Here is a 22,458-nt window from a genome sequence, read left to right as displayed (position 1 = left end):
AATCAAGGGAAAAACACTTTCAGGACACTGAAAAACACTACTCATTCCTACCAGGTTTCAACTTGCTCCTAAACTTTGGACTCTTGTACCAAAGTAACAATGCCATTAGTATTCAGCTACAACACAGATAACTTTTCTGTTGTATTTGGTATTACACACTTTAATCTATGAGTATAGGCTGCATAACTATACTTTCTAGAGTAAAAATTTAAATAAATGTCAAGACGCATGTTAAAAAAAATATGTGCAGGGTTTAGTGAGAAGCATGAATGTATTCTGAAAGTGTTCTCCTCTGTACCTGATTTATACAAGCATAGAGCTCTTCTAAACTAAGAACATAAAAAGGTATGCTATATTGTTGACTACAGAATACTGCAAAGTTTTATTGCCATTTAAACAAAGAAGCCATAACAGTTAAATGAGCTCAGGCAATAGGTTTCAGCATCAAAAGGTGCCAGCTGTAAAGAGTTATGGCTAATTGAATATGGAACTCCTGCTTAATCAGATAACTGCTCTGCTATTTCCAAATGAAATGCCATTTCCATACTGTATGAAAATGGCCTATTTTATTGGTAACCAGAGAAAACAATATAAACTGTAAATAACATTAAGTGCTGTGTTTACCCATTCCAGGCACTGAAGTAGCAGGGGATCCAGGGCGTCTTGGTAAAACACTGGATTGCAAGGATGGCACAGCCGCTCTTTCCGGGAGCCCGCTCAGAGCTGGGGTCTCTCTCTGCACATTGGGAGATGCTGGCAGTGGGGACTTTGGAGAGCCTTGCTTAGGTGTTGCAGGTGGGGGTGTAGAAGCATTTCTTTGAGCTGCAGTCCTCTGACGGATTTCTGACAAGAACACGTACATACTGAATTTAATATTTAGCATTATAAGCAAGATATTAGTAAAAGTACATTAATACAGTTATACCAAGCAAATTACAGAATCAAACAAAACCAGGAAGGTCTACAACTTAACATCATCAGCTGAGCATGTCATAGAAGTAAGTATCACACAGAAGTAAACACCACATAGAATACTCTATTTCACTTATCATAACTGTTAAATACTTAGGGCAAAATTCTTCTAGTAGGAAATTAGAGAACAGAATCAAAGTATCTGCTTTGTATCAAAGTATTGGACATATGAACAGCTAGACTCAAACCACAATGTGTAGAACTGACCACTTTTTACTCCATGGTTTAAAAATGCTTCCAAGTACTTCCACAGGACCAAAACTATTCATCCAGTATCTAATATACAACTTTCCACGACAACTTTATTCCACTACTATTCCAGAGTTACTAAAAAAATTCTGATCAGATAAATGAAACTACTGTAAAACCAGAAGAAAATGAATACTTCGTTCAGGTGATAGAGTTTTACTCACTTGTTTCAGTAACCCTACCATCAAAGCATGTGCATGGATTCTCACAAAGCAAGAATGGGCTCTGCCAGAACACATCCCTACTTTTACCTCTTCTTACACCACTATCAGTTACTATTAAATCATTATCATGAAAAATTTAATATATTTCCTCAGTTGTTCTTACCTGAAGCCAAATATCACCAGAGTAATATACCATGGTTTGAATGTTGTAATAGTCATGCAAGCCTGACACATTCACACTACTGCAACAAATCAAACTGAAATGTAACCACTGCTTTAGGTCTGCAGATATCTACATGGTTAACAAGTAGCAGGCTAGTCTCTAAAAGGAAAACCCCAAAAGCCCGCATGCCTAAGGCTCTAATATCCTAGAGAGTTAGTGTATAGCACCCTGTTACTTTGAACCAGCTTGCATGTCTTCCTCCACAACAAACGGAATTTAACACTACATTTGGACTTTAAAATCATTGCCACGAGTCTCAAGATTACAAGGATTTTATCTGGTAACTTTATGTCAGGCTGGAAGAGTTGAAATGCTTAGCAGGCAGTCTATAGGCCCACTGGCAACCAGCCACTGGAAAATGGGTGTGCTGAGTCCCAGGAACAATACCTGTCCCCAGAAGTACAACACTACCACACTAAGCTCCTGCTTTGGGTGGAGGAGGTGAGCATGCTACATCAGCTGGCACTTGCTAAGAGCTGCCATCACTGAAGTACTGGGTCAGACGCAACAGTTCTGTGGAATACAGCCAATCCAGGGCCATGAAAATTGCAACATACATAGGTTATGGTCCTGCCTACTTATCTGTACTTATAAATAGGATTAATACACAACAAAAGAAAGAATTAAAAATTCTTTGGTATAACCACTTTAAAAACTTCAAGTTGAAAAACTAGTCTTACTGAAAATCCATCCAGTTCAGTTTCCTACAAAGCAGAACAAACGATTGATTTTCCCCTGCCACACCATCTGCATGGCTGCACTACTTCACATAACTTCATCGTCCAAATTACATCATCCAATGAGTCTGAAGGTTCTGTATTTTAACTTGATTTAACAAGTATGTCTGCCCCCTCACTATTTAAGCCGTTCAAAATTTGGAAACCAGGATTAATTGGTGAAATAGTTGCAGAAATTCCATTTACATTTCCTTGGTGACTTGCTTCTGGTTTGGAAACTGCTCCTGTGTTGAGAGTTTTATCTGAAGTAAGAATTCATTTATGATGAACCTTGTCCATTAACATATCTTCAAGACCTTTTTGTGAGACACATCAGCAGTAAACATTCAAGTTTTACTACACTAGGACAACTACATTCTCTCCACACTATCTGACCAACAGGCATGGCCCATCTCCAAATACAAAATACTGATTAACACCCATTGTTTATTTAACCATTATAGTCAAGTTTGTGTTATAGTTTCCTGTCATGTGTTACTTTCAAAAAGTAATCTAAAAGGTATGCAATTTCTCAACTCTTCTCAGGTCCACATATGTACAAAAAAATGAGTGATAAATATAAAGCCCAACTCCACTTGTTCGAAGATCATTTAAACACCTGTAAAGGCATCTTAATCCATTCTTTTTTCACTACAAAGCCCTCTTTATTATTGTTTTACATAGAAAAATGTCGAAGATCATGACTGTAATTTCTACATATGGATGTTACACCTACATTTTGAAGGCTGTCTTTCTAGATCATGTGGTTTAAGCCTATTAATTTTAATTGTTTAAGAGTGCTGAGTCTGTTTCAATAGGTCACGGCTATATTCACATTTATTCTGAGCCCATAATACACTATTTCTAAGCAATTTCCATGCTGCCTGCAAAGAGCTTTGCCCCTTTTGCCTGTTTTTTCTGAAGGGTCATTTTTGGCAAGTCTTCTTGGAACGACTTTCAATTAAAAAAATACTGCTACTTTATTGACTCTCCCTATATTTTTGATCCTATAAAGATGCTGAACCAGTACTTTACAGTCAGTATTAGAGAGATGTGCTTCAGTAGTTTTAGTCTCATTACAGAGTTAAGAATGCAAGACTCACTGCTAGTTTCCACAAAATATAAGGTTCTTCACAATCCCTTTCTTCCCCCTTCACTTAAAAGTTCACTTGGCTTTCACTCTATTCTGTGATTCACACTTAAGAGAACGGCCAACACTGCTGCTCCCCAAGTAAGAGAAGTCATCAGAATCTGCATTATGAGAAAGTGAGAAACGCTCTCCTTGGCACAACCAACAGTCCATCCATTCCAGTATTTCCTTTCAGAGAATGGCTGTAGATGTTATTCAGTGACAACGCACAAACCTGAATTTCTGATGCTTACATTTCTGACACCATCCCCAGGATCCATTAATGCATTGTCAGGGACATCAAGGGTACAGCCCTGTCTCATCATTTTAGTAACACATATAGACCCTTTACATGAACTCCCCTAATTCCTTTTAAATCTGCTTTGCACTTCCTCAGTAACAACCCTAATATTCTTTTGAAGTAACTGAGTATGATCTATACACTCCTCAAATTGCTTTAAGATGGAGTGTATTAAAAATGAGCCTCTTGCAAAGTGCCAGATATCCTTAATTCCAAGACATACAACTTAGCTAAGAAACATGTCCATTGACCTCAACACTAACACAATTTACAGCTACTGCTGATGTAGTTTTGATGAAGTTTAGCAATTTTCCAAAGATTTTCTTCAAAAACGATATTCGTCTCTCCAGAAGTCAACAGCATGAAGGCAGATAAATAGCTTAAAAATAGAACTTTTATTCTGCAAACAAACTACAGTTCAAATTCTGCAGTTACCAGCACTGGACACTTGAGACATAAGCAGACACATTACTTAAGAGGTACCTACTCAACTGATGATTCAGTATGAGCTCTTAAAGTCTATTATACTACTGCAGTGGTGAGGTACTGACATAGTCATGCTTGTAAACATGAAACATTTTATTTTTCCCTCACTTCAAAACACCTTGATCTTTGTAGAGAAGAATACATTATTTTCATAGAGCTACACTACCGTGCAGGTCAATAAACAGTTCACATAACTTTTTGGCTTTAGTATCAAAGACCAAGCAAGCATTTTCTTCCTTCCTCCTCATGCCTGTATCCATCCCACCGCCTGCAACCATCATTTATTGCATTACTTTTCATTCAGGTCAGAGAGTGATCTCATTTACAATACACCCCTGCTAACAGTTGTATTAACAAAATGAAAAAAGCAGGTACCAACAACAGGATATTGTTGATAAATATTTTGCTGCAAATATATACTTATCCTATTTTTCTCTATGGCCAAAGTACTGAATAATAAGCATATATTCATTAACTGTACCCTTAAAAATATTTCAGAACAGATAAAATTGCACTTAAATTTTCAAATTTGTTTCCTTCTGGATTTCCTGATTTTTTTTACACCAAACACAAGGTTGACCTAAGTCATCTGTTAAAACTACCATCGCTTATTTAGGCAGTACATTTCAAAATCATTAAAACTGCAAAAACAGCTAAACACACAGGAAAATTGAGGCTCTAGCAATTTCTGAGAAACAATGACTATGCAATACTCATTAAACCTTTGTTCCAATTAGTATGATGTGCAAGCTTTCATTTCAACCAGTAAGTCAAAAACATACCAACTAACTAACCTTTCATCAGCTGTCTCATATACAACATTAGCCAACTTGATTATGTATCAGTCATTATTTATCCTCTTTTCAAAAAGACTCAATTACAGAGCGCAAGGAAATGGGTTCTGTATCTTGGCTAGCTTGTGTCTAAAGCAAGCAAAGAGAAGATAAAAAAAGTTTTTACGTTAACTTGCTAACAAATATTTTATTATTCCAAACCACTCTAATTCTACCTCATGCTACATTCACCAAATTATACCACAACCACATAAATGTGTCATCTAGTAAGGTACATACTACACAGAACAGAAGCTAATATTCATTTTGAGCAGATATTTAGTGTGAACAGCAATAAGCTAGTACGCTTTTTGATAGCTAAAAATTGAAATAATTACTGCATATAACAAGAATAAGTTATTTGGAAATTAAGTGTCTGTAATTTCAAAAGCCGAAGCCAAACACAGCGTGTCCCTCTTGAACTATAACGCCCCTCCAAAACAGAACAGTCTGACTAACCACTTACACAGGGACAAAACCTGCACCAATTCCAAATTCAATGTGTTAGAGACCAGATTGGAAAAAAGAAAATACTATTTTGCTGTATATGAATAAAGTTACATTGATTGACTCATAGAATCATTTAGGTTGGAAAAGACCCACAAGATCATAAAATCCAACTATAAGCCATGACAATTTACAAAATTTATTTTCCAAAATTCTTTCCAAAGCTAAACTGCACTTTGGTTCAGGAACAAACAAAAATGTCCATGCACCCCAAAACGTTGAATCTGTTTGAAAGAGAATTGTACATTTTCTCAGTTATGTCCCTACTTACAGGTCATTGGTTCACACCATGACAGTCTCAGGGAGCATTCTTTGCAAATGAAACTGTACTAAAAGACTCCTTCCACCAAGCTCCAGAGACCAGTTTACAGCTAGCTCTAAATAAAAAGTTCTAAACACAGATAGTGTGAGCAAACTCCTCAGCAACAACTGTTTCACATATCTATTCATACCACACTTATTAACGTAGACCGCAGCCTACCGTGACTGGCTCTCAGAAATAATTCTAACTCCCTCAGAACCTCTCCTTCCCAGCCCTTCTACTAACAGTCAAGACACAATCAACAAAACACAGCATATGCTGGATCCCACTGATCTGCTTTTGTCTGACTGGATCAAAAGCAAGGGCACTATGCTTTGAGAACCCAAACATTCACAAGACTAATTAACAGCCACTGACCAACTCAGGTCTCACCACTGCTCCTTACACAGCCTGGGTAAAAGGGAAGAGATCAGTCATGTACCTCCTAAGGAGTTTCAAAACTGCTGCTGCTCTCTCTTAAGAAAGCCAGAGTGAGTAAAGGCTTACCATTGTCTAATTTATAGCTGATTTTCTGTATATTTCTACATAGAAACACACTTCCAGGCAGTTTCATCCCCGGGTCAATGTTACTTGCATTCTACAAACAGATCTGTCACCCTGCTACTGGACTACTGGAGTGATTTCTAGTATAGCTCAAGAAGGATGAATTTTATAGAGTTTTTAAAAAGCCAACAGCAGACTACCTACACCTTACAGGTATAACAGAAAACTCTTGGCAACCACCCATAAGCTGTGCTAGGGCAGAGAAAAGAACAGGGTGTCAGAACGGCCCTTCAGCCTGAACAAAACTGAATGCTGCAGAAATGGAGCATGGGAGAGACAGGCAAGGAGCAAACTTGAAAAAAAGTTGTGTCTAAGACATCAGAAGAGATTAAACCTTCACTATTGAGGTACTGCACTGCAACTATTCACTGTCAATATCAACAAGTAAGGACAGTTTTAAAATGTTTTCATGGTAATTTGAAGCTAAGCAAGAAGAATTTGATGATGCATCTTATAAACACCTTTGTTAGTAAATCCAGGTGCTCTGCACTGAGCAAAATGAGTACTCCAAGAGTGAAAAATGGAAAAAATAGAAGTTTGGTTACCCACAAGAGTTAAACACAAAGTTGATAATTCTGATACTCAATTCTAAAGCAACCTATCTTATGAAAAACCATGCATGTCAGATTCTGCAGTCTATTTTGAGCATCAGCCCTTGCAGGTTATAACAGCAAGTAAACAACAAAGACTGGTCTTAAAGTTGAGTACAATCTTCAGTATTACAGCACGAAGCAGCCTTCATACTGTATTCATACAAGCATTTTCAGTTTAGCTACAGCATACTACACTCAACCTTAACAAAACTTAACAGTAGTTTTTTTGCATAAATATTTCCATAAATATCACATTTTTAATGTGAGCATTCTACTGTGCGTGAGATTGCCGAGTTTTGAAGCTTGTGTGGGCAATCTAGAAACAAGGCTTCCTTGAAATACATTCAAGTTGCTTCTATTTTATTTTATTCAATAGCACCTTTAAATGGAACACTGTAAAAGAGTAAAAAATTGTCTATTTTCTGCAACTAGAAAGTAGTTGAATTATGCACCAGCTTCTTTTACCTCTCTGGGCACCAAATAGAAGTAGTTTAAGCACTGCATTAGGAAAGGTCTAACTAGCCATAAATAGAAACACAATTGAAAAGCTAAGTCAATGAATATTACACAAGATTTGAAAACACCTTAGTATTCTAGAAAAGTTGCAAGTATGCCACAAGAAGTTAAATTTTCTCTCAGCTTTAGCATCAAGCAGCATTAAATATCCTGCTGTCTAGAACATCAGGCTTTAGTAATAGATCCCTTGCCTGAAAAATACAGAACAGTAATGGGCATAGCCTAATGAACAGTCTATTAACCATAAATAAAGGTCAATTGATCTACAAATTTTATCATAGACAGACTTCTAGACTGGAAATTTTTCTGAAAGATGAGTATCTATGCTAAAGAGCACCCGTTTTACAGGGCTATTACCTTGTCCAGGTCTTGGGGTTGCAGATGTTCCAGCAGATGGTAGTTCAGTCTCCTGCCAATTAATTATAAATAACATTATCCGAATGCTCAGCTTCATAGTACCTTTCAGATTACATCAGTATCAATAACAAGATTCACCTTTGCACTTGATTCTGGATCAAACCTTTCAAGGATTAGTTTAGCATTCTTGTACGTTTCCTTTTCCATTACTTCCTCAAGCTGGAAACAGAAAGGTTCCACACATTAATAAACAATTTCTCAAAGAATTTCCCCCCACCATGGCCTCCCATTTACAAGCATCTTATCAATGCTACCAAAAAGCAAAGCTCATCTATGAACCAGTGGCATTTTCAAATACCTGAGGACTTGCTGTATTCAATGGAAAATAAATTTTGCCTTCAAGAATAGTTTTTAAACTCTAATAGACTACTTGTACTTAACAGCTTTATTGCAAGGAAACACCAAATATTGCTAATTGTTTACATATAATGAGGAGAATAATTACAAGCACCAACTTCAATAATGGAATGTGCAAAAATCTATCAGCCATCATTATTGGAAGTTATTAGACATGACAAGCAAATGACAGGCAATTCCTTAGATTTATTTCCTCATAGCACTTAATGCTATTAATTTAAGGAAGGTCGTTAGCCAAGTGCTTTACAGAATAAAGTCCCTGTGCCAATTAACTGCTGTCAGCATCGATTTTAGATTATTTATTAGCAGAAGCAATTAGCTTGCTACAAATGCTGTGAAAACTCACTAACTAGAGAACAGCTATGGAATTTGCTCAAATGACTTTAAAAGCTGGATCTACATCTTTACAGCAATTCAAACTGCTTTTCAGAAAAAGGAACACATTAAGAATTTAAATAAAAAATTTACTGAGAACTATGCATACTTTAGGGAGTGTAATTAAAGCACTTCATTATTACAGTGTTTTATTTACAATGCACTCAAGTGGCTTTATAGCTAATACATAGGCTTAATTAAAAAAAGTAATCACTAGTAAAGTATCATTTTAGTGGTTAACAGCCAACATCAGAAGCAGCTTAACTTCAAAACTCAGATAGCGGAAGTTATGACAAATACCTAATATGTATAGAAATTATAATACATTTTACAGTATCTTAAGCAGACCTTTCTTCCTAGATATGCTGACTAATGGCCATATTCTAAATGGGGGGACTCTGTTCTGAAGTTTGCTGCTGGCATAAACTGCAAAACTGAAAAGGTCAGTGGCCAAAACATTAAATTCTCTCAAAATCATTTATCACTGCTAAAATAACAAATGGTGCAGGTTAACATGAATTTTATGCCATTATTTAGCTAGTAAGAAACTAAAATTTCAGCCATTCTGAATATACAGACTGTGCAGGAGTTTTGCATTTAGACAGACCTCAGGATTACAAATAGACCTCAGAAGCTAAATAAAAATTCACTCCATTTAATGGCTACTGTGTATTCATTTAACACTCACTCCTCCAGACATTTCTTGAAGTTTGAGGCAATGAATACTATCCAGGCTGTTAATTAAGGACTGTTGAAACAAAAGGGAGTGAAGAAGGAAGTAAAAATCAATTTCCTAAACTTGCATTTCAGCATCACTTTGGACTTAACCCACTAACTTTGTAAAACAAATGCCACACAGTGCCATAAGAGCAGAATTAATTACCTAATAGGAAAAATAAAGTATTTATTGCTTACAAAAGCAAAAACTGTAAGACAGACTTTTATAAAAGGGATAAGGCTAGTGAGGTGAAGCTGCAAAGTGGAGAAGCATTAAGAGTCAGTGCTAACATTTGGCTGCCAAGTCAAAATTGAAAAAACCCAATTCACTTCACATCAATGAACATAAAATGCATGCTGTTGTCTGTATAGCCAAAAAGAAAAATGAGAAATAACTTTCTGCAGGACAAAGTGACCTTTAAGAGAGAGAAAAACCAGAATGCTCCACCACCACTTGACACTTTCTTTATCTAAAGCACTTCTTGCCACAGCAGTATTAGATAGCATAGTAGCTATTTGTGGATACAGAAGTTTTGCAAAAACAGTAACATTATTCTGAAACATAATTCAACTCTCACCACAAGATTCAGATGTGGAACTTATCCTCCACTTTACATAGTTTTGGAATAATTCAAATCAGTTACTCTTCATATTTTGGAATTCATACATAGCTTTGAAGTTCTAGTAAAGCTGAATCTGAACAAGAATTCAGTATCACAAATGACTACAGATTCCTTGAAAATATATAGAAATTGTCAGGATTTCTACAAGCATATTCACATTTCTCATGCTTTCACTGTAGAGTTTACTTTTCTATAGTAAATTGAAATTTGGCTGATAATACCAAATAAAGAACCAAAAAGGCCCAAGTTTACTTACTGTGAGGAAATGAGTGTAATTACCAGAAGAAAGTAAGAGCCTGTGAAATATTTAAATACTACTTCCGTGTTTGCATAGCAGAGGAAATGGGCTTTTGTGCCGACACAGGAAGCTCATTTATGAATGCAAACCAATACACTCACTTCTGGAACATTCACCATCCTGAAGCATAATCTTGGAAAGGTTAACTTCATGGTGAGCACTAATACAGCAAATTGCCCAACACCTCTTAGTCTTTTTTCCATAATACAGTCTTCTCTGAGACCCAAAACTTTTCCCATAAAATCATTTTCTACTTTCTGCCAAGGGCTAAACTCCTAGTCTATACTTATCAATAAAATTATAATGCTGAGCAACCCAAATTACAAGTGAACTCTCTAAGAAAGGTAATACCAGCCTAAGCACAAATTTTTCATGATATTAATCAGATCTCAGTAAAGAAGCATGGTACCATGTTCTCTTCTTATGAACAATTGTATGGATAAACTCCTTCCCAACAGGCAACCAAAGAGAATTCTGTGGGAATGACATCAGCTGCCTAAATTGAATAGCACAAGTCATGTATTTTAAGCTCCTTGTAAAGGCAATTTAGCAACCAAAGACTTAAATACTGGCAGGGTGCAAACCACTCATGATTCACCATACTACTATATGAGTCCATAAATTGAGAATTACTTGTTATGTCAAACCCAACTACGAGGAGGTCTTCCTTTATGTTCACACAAAGCCATGAAACCCATTTAGTCTACCATTTAAGATAGACCAGGACACATAGCAAAAGTTTCATTAAAATCAGAAATAAATCATTTAAGTCACAGTAATCAATCCAATCAGATCCATGCCAACATTAAAACCACTAAGGTAACTGATCCTTCATCAGTAAATATGATTTTTAACCGTATTTTGAATTTTCAGTTGCACATTTGCAATATTTTGGCATTTACTGGTTAGACAAAACTGGGCTTATACAAGAACCAGCTCCTAGCAGAATTTTTATCACATACTGAAACTTATCGAAATATATTGACTGTCTACACCTAGAAGGCTGAAGACAAAGTTGATGAAAGAGTAATTAATTTAAATAACAGAAGTCATATGCTGCAATTTTTTCCCCACTACTAACGTAACTCCAAGACAGCCTTGAAATCTGACTAGTTGTTTTGTGTTGTTTTTTTTTTTCCCTAGATTGGCAGATGCAATTTCTAAACTCTTACCTGAAATGGCATGGAAGTCTTTAAAAGTCTAATATTACACTTAGACTACTATTCAGAGTAGCTGAGCAAGCTTCAGCAAAGTTTGATTCTAAAATTAGCAAGGTAATTACTATACTAGCTTCACAACTTTGTCCTCAGGCTAAGAATTATCCTATCTTTAAGACTGCTGTACCAGGTAAACTCTCCACTAATTCCCAGTTGTATCAGCTTAATACATGTCCTGCACCCTTACTTTAATATGCTTAACCCTCTGAACTTGCTCATCTACCCATGTTCAGGCTTAAGGGCTGACATCCTCATTAACTGAGAAACTCTGAGGCCGAAATCACAGCTAAACAGTCACGAACACCAGTACAGTATCCCTTACGATCAAGGAAGAAAACAAACTTGTACCTTGAAGTAGTGCCTTAATTACAGCTAGTTAACTTAAAGCCTACCCCCAGTTAATAATTCAACAAGCTTTAAAGCATTCACCAGGAAAAAAACCAGCATAAAGTCAGTTCTGTGAGAAATAAGTATGACACAAGCTTTGAGTCAAACTACAGGATAGACAACACTAATGGTAATTTCCAGATGAAGTATCTGTATTTGCCAAGTATTAGACCCACATGAGTATCCACATGACTATGTCACCAAAGCCAGAAGAGAAATCAAAGAGAAATTAATTTCTATTGAGCAATCACTGCAAACCCACCAGGGCATTATACCAGATGAGGAGCTTACACCACTTACAGGTAAGCCCTGTAACAACCTTATGTCCTTTCAGCACACAAGTAATGTCTGCAGGGAAAAGGTGGGCCACATGACAATAAAACACAAGTACTGTAACATTTTTCAAAAGGACAATTGTCTTCAATGTAAGATTTATCCAGCAACTAGGTAGCTGAGCTGCAACAAAGTGAAAAAGCACAGCTGTTGCAGCAGGCTCAGTGCCTAGACAACAATCTGCATTACAAATAAACAGGAAACATGTAATTTACTTATCCTAAATACTTGGAGGACTACTATATAAATTTCTTAGTAAGTAATCCTATCTGCAAACTCAGTAGCAAATCAGAATTCAACAGGAAAAAAAACCAAAACCTCTCTCATCCCATTATTTCATTGATTTTTGTTTTACTAAAAAGTAGGTCATTCATAGCCAAAGGCACTCCGAAAGAAAGTTAATCAAACAAAGCAAAATGAAATCTGAGTATTATCAGAATGAAATTTTACAGAATGCAATTTATTCAGTGGTTTTATCTAAAACATGAATTATACTGCCTTGTTACCTGCATTCCCCTCCAGCTCATTTCAACACGTTATGTTTCATGTATAATTATCTAATTTTAATGCTTAATTGAAGATCTTAAATTATGATGAACCTCCTGAGTCCATCTTATGAGTAAAAAGTACCAACACAGTACTTTTCAAGAGGTTGCAGTAAGTCCTCTGTCTCTGGTTCCTTGCTAGGAACCAGGCACCTGCAAGTTCATATAATAATCACCAACTCTGAAAAATTGCTGAGTTATACATTATTGGACTTCCCAGAACTCAGTTTCACTAACCCTATTTAGAAGTTCCTCTTTAATAATTAAAGCTTGACTTGCACATATACTCATGGCAATTTATACTTCCAGATTTAAATTCTCCATAGTTACACTATAATTTCATTATTGTCTGCAAAGTATTTATGCAGTTGTTTCATTTTTGTATTGTGCATTGTTTTATCTTGGTTCTTTACATTGTTTTGATGTTTTTCATATGCAAAATACACATTCAGGTTTTTCCTGACTAATCTTTTATTCAACGCCTTTTGTCCTAATTGCTTCTCACACAGAAAAAATTCAGTACTAGCTCTTCTATAAAAAAGATTTTCATGATTACAGAAAACTAAACCTAAACTGAAATGAAGACTTTACATCTAAGATTACAAAAACTCTTTTGTTCTCCAGTGTGCTTTTTTGGGTTCAAGAACTTTCCCTTTAAGGCTACCAAATGACTGTGTTAATAGGAAACATTAACTAATTTCAGTTAAGCAGTTTTCATAAAATAAACTGAACATAACCGTAATGTTCATTTCTTTCCTTTCTAGAAAATGTAAGCCTCTCCAACCCCTCTGTATCCCCACTATAACCAAAGGACACATCCATTTAAATGTTAGCAAATTCTCTTTATCAAAGGACAGTGACATAATTAGGTTACAGGTTATCTTTTTTACATCTACATTTTAAAAGTGATAAAATACAGATCATGACATGATACCAGACTCTTACCCAACTCATTTTTGGTACTTTTGCTGTGGGTTTTTTATTAATTTAGCTACCATGGCAAAATCCAGAAGGTATGAGGTGAACACTTTGGCAAACTTCTTAATAACGAAGGCTCATAATGGACTTTTTGGAGGGAGGAGGAGCTGCTTTGGCAGGGTAGGGTTGGGGGTGGGCAGATTTTAAGTTCTGCCTTACAAGGCAGGTGAAGCCAACCATGTCAGAAAACAGCCTCCTCTCTCAACAAACCTCTGTATGGAGTGATTAAACTGAGAGGAAACTGCTTTCAGTGTTACAAACTTCACAGAGAAGGCAAGTTATCCAAGATGTGAACCTTTTCCATCCTTAATTTTTATTACTGAGATTAACTTTTGATCAAGTTCAGTACAAATATCTGGAATATACCAGTTTTAGTGCATCATAACAATTTTTTCTTGAAGTTTTACTTACTATTTTTTTCTTTTGGGATTTTAAATCTTCCAATGCATCATCTAAAAGAAAGACAATATACATTAGTTTTCAAATATAAAGTAAGAATTTCAGCACATTCTAAACACTGACTACATCTTGTGAAATCAGGAAAAATTATGCACTGACTACTACCAACTCTAAACATCAGTAAACTTGGTATAAAATAACTAAAATTTTTATGTGAAAATAAATCACTTGAAATGCTGAAACTGCTTATAAATTATAGCCCACTGTTATCACTTTACAGTTATAACTATTAAAAAATTTTATGTACCATTTCCTCATTAAGCAAACCAATTCTAGCCAGTGCCCTGCTTTGACCCACATTAAAACTGGTACAACAATGGACCAAATACATTCAATCTCATGAGTCAAAATACAGAAAAAAGCTTGAGGTCTAAGCATTAATATATCTGAGTACCAGATTTACTGGCTTCAGTGTTTCACATAAACCTCTTAACACATTCTAGATTCAAATGCCTGATCAATTCCAAGCTTCAAAGCTCTACCTATTTCCCTCTTTCTATACTCTCAGACTACAGCAGAGCCCCAGTTCTGTAAGAACAGCTGCCAGAAGGTCATTTTAGTGCTAAATATTAAGAGACTGTTACAACAGGCAGGCACAACACCTAACCCCTCTAAGAGTTAGAGAAAGAAGAAAGGCGCCAAATGCATGTGGGATTTTCCTGAAAGTCACTGTTTGGAGCTTGACACTCCTGGAAAACTCACTGTAATAAACCATCACCTAATGCAGAAGATACTCTCTCAACAAATTTGCTTTCTACTACCTCTTTTCACAGCAAGATTTTAACAATAAACTATCCAACTTTTTGCCCTTTCTCAGCTCTACTGAACATTGGCAGCTTACTTCCTGTAAAAATATACCTATTCTTACCCATTTTTCAGATTTTAAAGACAGAAAAAGCTTCATAGAACTACAAGACACAAAACCAAAACCAATCAAGCTAAACATACCTAGCATACCTATTTTTGTATTTTTATTATTTATGAATAAGCATTCCATACCATTCAAAGTTACTTCAGGAAAACTGTTACTTAAAATTAAAGAAACAAACAATTACTTGACCTTTTCCAGAATGCAGAAATCCATTTTGATCAAATAATCCTCTTTATTAAATGTGCAAAATACTAAAAACTGGCATGCACATATCTGAAAGGTTATTATTTATGCAATAGAAGGGTTAACTACAACCACTGATATTTGTTAACAGCACATGGCAACAGACAATATTTAATCCTGTGAGGGGCCACAGAAGCTGAACAATTCCAGAAAGTATTCATCTTCAAATTAGCAAGGTACCTCCTTTCACCAAATTTCACATTTTTATTAGAATGCAGTCCCACATGCTGCCCTACACAGATTAACAGCTTAAAATGTACTGCAATGCAGCGTGGCATAATGACACCAAATAAACAGTAAAATACAGCCAGCTATTAATGGCTACTCAAGAAACTGCAAGTGCTTTTGGTACCTAGAAATGCCTAGTACATCTTCAAACACAGCCTCCCACAAAGCAATTCAACCATTTTAAAGTGTGAGTTTTTTTTTCTGATCACTTTACCTCCCATACCCAACAAGAACCTCATGAAACACCTGCCCCTTCAAACGTGGCCAAATGGCAATTACTGCAAAGCACCCTCAAGAAACCAACATATCTCATCTAAATTAAACCTACAAAAAAAAATCATACTAGAGAAGTCAATATCTACAATATACCTCATTTATTTTCTCCATGCTTTGGGACAGATCAGCCTAAATCTTTAAGAGTGTTTGCCTGACCAGTCTTAAAAACTGAAATTCCATAATCTCTCTGCACCACCTTCCTTGGAGTCTAGCTACAAATTTTCTTCATTCACAGCATCATTCCCAAATCTGTTGTATACCAGTTATCCAGCACAGAGCTTTGTTGTATTAAGGAACCACCTCCTAAGTGTCTCAGTATGTTATACTAACTTATCCCAGAATAAAAACTTAGCTTTGAGCTACTTGGCTGACAGTTTGCTTTCTCAGATACACTTTCTCCTGCTTTACTGCTTCAACTCTACATTCAATTTTTCCTTTTCAAATACAGGGCTTTTATCTCTGAGGTAAAACACTTCATTTTTATCCAGCCTCTGGAACCACACAGAAATAATCCCTTTTGGCATGTTCTATCATCTACTAAACCCTTTAAACACAGGTTCAACAAAAGCACTAGACCTGCCTGCATGCTCAAAACAGCAATAAAGACATTTAAGCAAACTAGAAAAACACACTTTTTTTCTTACTCAGCCATGAAATGCAAATCATTCATTTCACCTTAGAAATGAATCACACAGCACCACAGAATATATGGACAATTTTATTTCTACATAAAAATGTATGTTCTGCGCTTGAATATCAAATGCAAACATTAAGTTTAAGAGAAATTCTAAAAGTGATGTTTAACTTGTAAGCTGTCACAAATTAAATACATCATGCTGTTCTGCAAGTCATAAAACATAGTGCAACACTGAGGTTTTCCTGTATTATTGCTCACATCACCATGAGATATTGTTACAGGCTGGACTGCTTTCAAGGAAAGTCTCAAATGAATTCTAACTACTGCAGACAAGTGCCACAGATGTTGTTTTTAAATAGCATGCAGATTCATTCTAATGCAAAATTTAACAACTTTTTATATCTATCTGAATACCTCCATTACTTTTTGGTTTTGTTGCATGACTTCCAATTTTCCTTAGCTCTCAAAAAAGCAGAAAAACACCTGCTTATACTTTTCCCTCTCAGGAAAACATAAGTATGCCTTGGAGAACTTGGGAGAGAAGAGATAGCTTGACAAATAAGTTAGACATATCTACTATAAATCTCTTCCCTTTTGCATAAGGATAACAGATTAAGACTGCTGGAATACTTGTCAGATGCAAGTATCAAGGGAACTACTACTACTGTTTATATTTCCTCTCCCCTTGCTCCTACTTCTACACCATATTTTATTCCATTACACTTTCGACACATGCAAAGACAGGAGAAAGTTAGCACAATTTTTTGAGTGAAATGAAAGATTAAGCAGTTTCCTTCCTGCTCCTTCATGAACTACATGGTAGAAAAAAAAGTTTAGCTAATACTACCCATTTCAGTATTAACTAAAAGGCTACTCTTGTCTTCCTGGAAGATAAATGATCAAAAGCATTTACATCATCATAGCAAGCATCATTCTCAACTAGCTACATATTCTTAAAAAAAAAAAAAAAACACAAGTAAAAAGTACTTACTATTCCTTTCTGTCCGTTTGGAAAAGAAAAAAATGAGCAGTGTTCTTATACACCAGATTCTTTAGAAGAAAAAGAAGAATTACATTAATTAAAATACATTACATTAACCATTTCTGAAGTCATTTAGCAAACAAAACACCAGATGAGATTCTATTTTGCAAGTACAAAGAATAGAAACCTTCAAACAGCATTTATATAAAAAATAAAAATTAAATTAACATCTTGTCAACAAGACATCAATATTGCTCTAAAAAAATCATCTTCTCTATTAAAATGAACCATTACTTAAAGCAGAAATATTAACACAGCAGCAATATCATCACTTGCTAAAAAACGTTCAGCTGAAAATTACTTAGTCATCACTTCTTATTTGATAGACTTATAATGCATTTTATCCAAAAAAGTAACTTAGCGGTTAAGGCCCAAAATTAAGACCCAGGAGATTTGTGGGAAGAATTCTACTATCAATGAAAACCATGAGATAGAGCTATTGTACAAATGCTCTCCCAAGCAGAATTAACTGACCTGAGTCCTAGTGATTTTAGAGAGCTCTAAGTCTACTCAATTTCTGTAGGGTTTCAGCTGACTTAGCTGGAGCAGTTTATGTCAAGATGAAGTTAAAATTATCTATGACCAATTTACATTCGAAAAGTCTCTCTGAAATCATCAGGACCTCATTTGTTTTAAAGCTTAGAATTGCCTCTAAATATTAAGCTGACACTTGTCCTGGTAAGCTATTCAGGGTTAGCCAAGTGGCAAACCTCAAACATTAAACCATTCCAAGCATCCAAACCCCTCCTAAAGTTAATTAAATAACAGAGCCTAAATTAGAAATGTTTCATTTAAGAAAAGAAAAAAAAAAGAAAAAAAAAAAGAAAAAAAAAAAACAAAAAAAAACCCTTAAAGGCTAGAAAGGTTATCTGACTAAAAGCATGCATAAGAAAACAGCCAAAGGCTCTAAGAGTTTTGATTTTTGATTCATAAGAACATCTTCTGTATTTATCTAATGGTTGCCCAGTTAAAAATGCCTTCAGGTATTAACAGCACAACCCAAGTTAGGCAAGTTAGCTGAGGCAACTGGAATCTGAGAGCAGCCTATCCAAGAGAAGACAAACAAAGAAGTTTAACTATTCCATGTTTAAAGTTGTGCTACAGTAACTGATCTAATAATACAGGGGGATTTATCTGCTTACACAACACAAAAAGTGTCTTTATAAAGTACCAGAAGAAATAAATGTTTACAGGATTTAAATTGCCTTAAATACTCTGTCACACAGGCAAAAGCATTATTTCTTTTTTAATGTATGCTTAATAGTCTTCTACCTAAAGCTGTATTCTAAATATGAATTAAGTCAGACATCATGAAATAAAAAAGCATTTCCTCTTTAGGAAATCCAAAGTGGAAGTTTAACAGCCGACCATTTCCACCAATTTAAAAAAAAAGTATTTCCATGAAAACCAGAACATGCAAATTAAAATCAAATAAAAAAGAAGAGCACTCTTCTAACATGCTAATGTATTCCTTCAACTTTTCGGGTATTTCAGTATACATTTTAAATTAGTGAAGTTATATTCCTTACACTTAACTTGCTCTACCAACATCAGTAACTTGCTGAGACCCTGAGGGACAGAGCTGAAGCAGAAATAAGTTGGTGACTGACTGCAAGCTGGAAAAGGCAGACATACTCCCTTTTGATTAGGTCTGAAAAATCTCTAGAGCTATTACTGGGTGGCATCAGGCATTCAGCATGGAGTCACCTCTTGACCGAGAACAAAGACAAGCTGGCAGCTGCTTGCCATTCATATCTGCCAAAAAAAGCTGAAGGGGAATAGCTTAAGGAAAAAAAAAAATCTGATAAACAGTTGCAAGTCATAAGAGAACAACAGTCTGATTCTAAGTGCTCGTAAGCTGATATCTAAATCAGAATTTTACAGAGAGCCACCCTGAGAAAAATAAGCAGAACTGGAAGACAAACTAGAGAATAAAAGTCTAACATGCAAATTCAAAGTACAGTACTAGAAGCCATCACCTTCAATAATAAAAGCTTTCATTTCTACCCTAATTCTAACACACCTATGTGAAAGGAGGCCGGTAATACTCCCTCTTATACAAACCTTTCCTATCAGCATGAACAAACCTCACCAACAAAAACTTTGAAATGCTTGTCCTTAAGAACAAATTTAATTCATATTACTGGAAAAGATTAATTTGAGCTCTAATTTTTGTGTAATCTTTTCCAGTCAAGATACTGCTGCCCATGTATCTTCTCCACAAGAGTCCACAACAGCAGCATATCAGTGTATTACGGTTAATGCCGCATGACATACAAAAAGCATCTTCAAGCTGAGGGTTTTCCACATACTATATTATGCTGACCCACACCCATCAAACTTGAAAAGACTCAAATATTTACTTTTGACTTTACCTTTCAAGTCTAAAGCTAGGGCATCTATAAACCATGCTTTGGCACAAAGGTGCTGTACAAACATGGAAGTACTTATGATCATTTCAGCAAATCAGTAAATGCACTGTGCTCCCCGGCAGTAGCAAAGATGCTCAGCAGGCTGCTCTCACCTCCAGGAGGGTCTGGAGGAAGGGGAGGCAGCAAAGCAGCTGTTCAGTGAGGTGGGAGCCCATTTTGTTAGTTTTGGAGAAGTAGATGTCTTAGACAACAAAAGCCAGTCATCAGGATAAGCAGCCAATCAGCTCAGTGGAACAAATATGTTCACATACAATGAAGGCTGCATATTTTCTTGTTGAAGAAAATGATTTTCCAGAAAAACAGCTGATTATGTAAAACTAGTTTTCAACACACTAAGGGTGACCACCTTTCAAGTCAATTTGGTATTAATAGTCACCTAACACACGAAAGTAAATCTCTCCATTCATTCTTGTAATTTTCCCAGGTTTACACATTACATTTTACATGTAGGTAACACACCTTTGCTTGTTTTCATACAGTAATGTTACTTTTCAAATTGCAGTAAAAATAAAACCCAAGATAATGTCTTGTGCTTATATTACATTACCTTACAGCTGTTCAGACACGGCTCTCTATGCCCAGTATAATTTTGATAAGCCAAGTGACTTTAGATGCTATTATCTTTTGATGATAAGATTTAGTTCTATACTAAACCACGATCCATAACAGACATTCCCCTCAAAGAAAGTGTCTGCCTAACTACTTGAATTTATTTTAGAAGAAAAAATTCAGCAAGTTATGACATCTCAAGGGTTGTCAAAGCAAACCCAAACCCCTGCTGAGATGTATTTTCCATCTCCTTTTATCAAAGAGACAGCAGTTAGAAAGAAAAAAAGGCATATCTACTTACATCAATGGAAATGCAAAAAATGGAAGTGTCATTGTCAGCCTTGCTGTCCATTCGTCAGGAAGACACCACAAATATACAATTAAGCAAGTAATAAGGTAAAGAACTGAGGAGTAGAGAAGAAGCCTTCCAACCCATAGTTTCTGTAGCCTCTGATTTTTTTCTCTAAATTCTTCTAATCTCTTTATATCCTGCAAATAAACAGGGTTCAGCCTTATTAGTGCAATTAGTAAGTGGTTTTACTTAGCTGCCTTGAAATATTTGCAAAAATCAGCCCTATCAGTTTGATACTTGATTAGAAAAGTCAAGCATCTTTTTGATAAATGACAATATTTGCCCAAAGAAAACTTCCATAGCATAAATACTCCACACTAACAAAGTTGTGCCATGGGCCACTCGCACCTTATTAGAAATGGGTAAGAAAAGTTAAAGATCAGTACATTTTCACATTTGTAAAGCATTAGTATATTTAGGGCAAGTGAAAAATAGTATCTTACAAATGGCAGTCTTTACTATCACATAAGTCACTACTAATCATTTTCAGCATTCTAAAGCTTTCATCAGGTACCTGTGGAATTTTAAATGCCTCTAAGACTTTTCTACTAACATGGCCAATTGCTGGAACCTCTCCATCATTTCACTTGTTTTCTTTTTATCACTTTCCTCACATCAAGAGTGAAATCCTGAACATCTGTATGATGCTTCTGGTATATTAATAAGCAATTGAGCAATGCTCTGCAATGTTAAACATTTTGACAGTATTTCAAGTGACAATAGAAATACTCACACTTTCATTAAAAGGAAAACAAAAATATCAACAGCATATTTCAAAACAGTTAATTTCCCCACAGAGTACAGACATCTGTTACAAATGCTGGTGAAAAATCACAACTGATTACAGAACAATCTACCCAGTTATTCTGCCCCTGACCTTACTTACTTCCACTAACTAGAGTTACAACTTCTACACATAAAACCATACATTGGAGCTTTTCTAATCAACTTGATGAATGGAACTCTGCACTAGTGACATTTTCCATTACACTGGACTTTAACCATTAGTTATAACTGAATTGTGTAATCAAGGCAGCTTCATATTCATTGCCATGTAAGGATCTCTAAATAAATGTTTGCTCTCTAGTTTCTCACTATCTATTATACAGTATAGTTATTTTTTAAATGGCTAAACAGTAAGGGGAAAAAAGATAACAATTCTTCTGATATGCAGAATCTCTACTACTATAATAATTACCAAAATAATTAAAAATTTCGTAAGAATATTTTACCTAATGTGAGAGAAATATATGGCCAGGAAAAAGGAGGTATATTTCCAAACAAAAAAAATCAAACAAAACACGAAAAAGCAAAGACATACCTTATCTATTTTTTCTAATACTTCTACAGTGGAAGGCTTTGCCTGCTTACAAGGAAAAGAACAAAGATATTAATCTTACTTTCAAAAACTCAGTATTTTGAGGATTACTGTACATTAACAGTTTCCTAACAAAATGACATATTCATAATAAATTAATAAATTATCTACTTTACATAAACATAAGAAGTTTTCCTACTTTAGTGTGACAAATAGAAGGAACCATAACGAATCACTGTCTTACAGCTGG

The 22,458-nt window shown here is 35.5% G+C and overlaps 2 protein-coding genes across 5 annotated transcripts in view; both read right to left on the bottom strand.

Moving 5' to 3' along the window:
- Positions 1-22,458, bottom strand: part of ATP5MC3 (ATP synthase membrane subunit c locus 3) — a 356,405-nt gene that overhangs the window by 267,117 nt on the left and 66,830 nt on the right. The window lies entirely within an intron of this gene.
- The window catches only part of LNPK (lunapark, ER junction formation factor), a 47,659-nt gene that overhangs the window by 20,340 nt on the left and 4,861 nt on the right, over positions 1-22,458 (bottom strand). For 3 of the 4 annotated variants that reach the window (XR_010743998.1, XR_010743997.1, XM_066322761.1), the window contains exons 3-9: positions 22,212-22,256; positions 20,840-21,027; positions 17,507-17,565; positions 14,213-14,253; positions 8,050-8,130; positions 7,912-7,963; positions 625-843 (exon numbers count right to left, since the gene is read on the bottom strand). Coding sequence is in view for 2 of the 4 variants with exons in the window: in XM_066322761.1 (XP_066178858.1) it covers positions 625-843; positions 7,912-7,963; positions 8,050-8,130; positions 14,213-14,253; positions 17,507-17,565; positions 20,840-21,027; positions 22,212-22,256 (685 nt within the window). In the remaining 2 variants the exon portion in view is untranslated. The remainder of the gene's footprint in view (positions 1-624; positions 844-7,911; positions 7,964-8,049; positions 8,131-14,212; positions 14,254-17,506; positions 17,566-20,839; positions 21,028-22,211; positions 22,257-22,458) is intronic. The other variant, XM_066322762.1, reaches the window with a different exon arrangement.

This window comes from Sylvia atricapilla, chromosome 7 (assembly GCF_009819655.1).
Source record: "Sylvia atricapilla isolate bSylAtr1 chromosome 7, bSylAtr1.pri, whole genome shotgun sequence".
In the NCBI taxonomy this organism is placed as follows: Eukaryota; Metazoa; Chordata; class Aves; order Passeriformes; family Sylviidae; genus Sylvia; species Sylvia atricapilla.
Note: the sequence above shows the minus strand (reverse complement) of the source record. Positions and strands in the feature narration are given on the sequence as shown.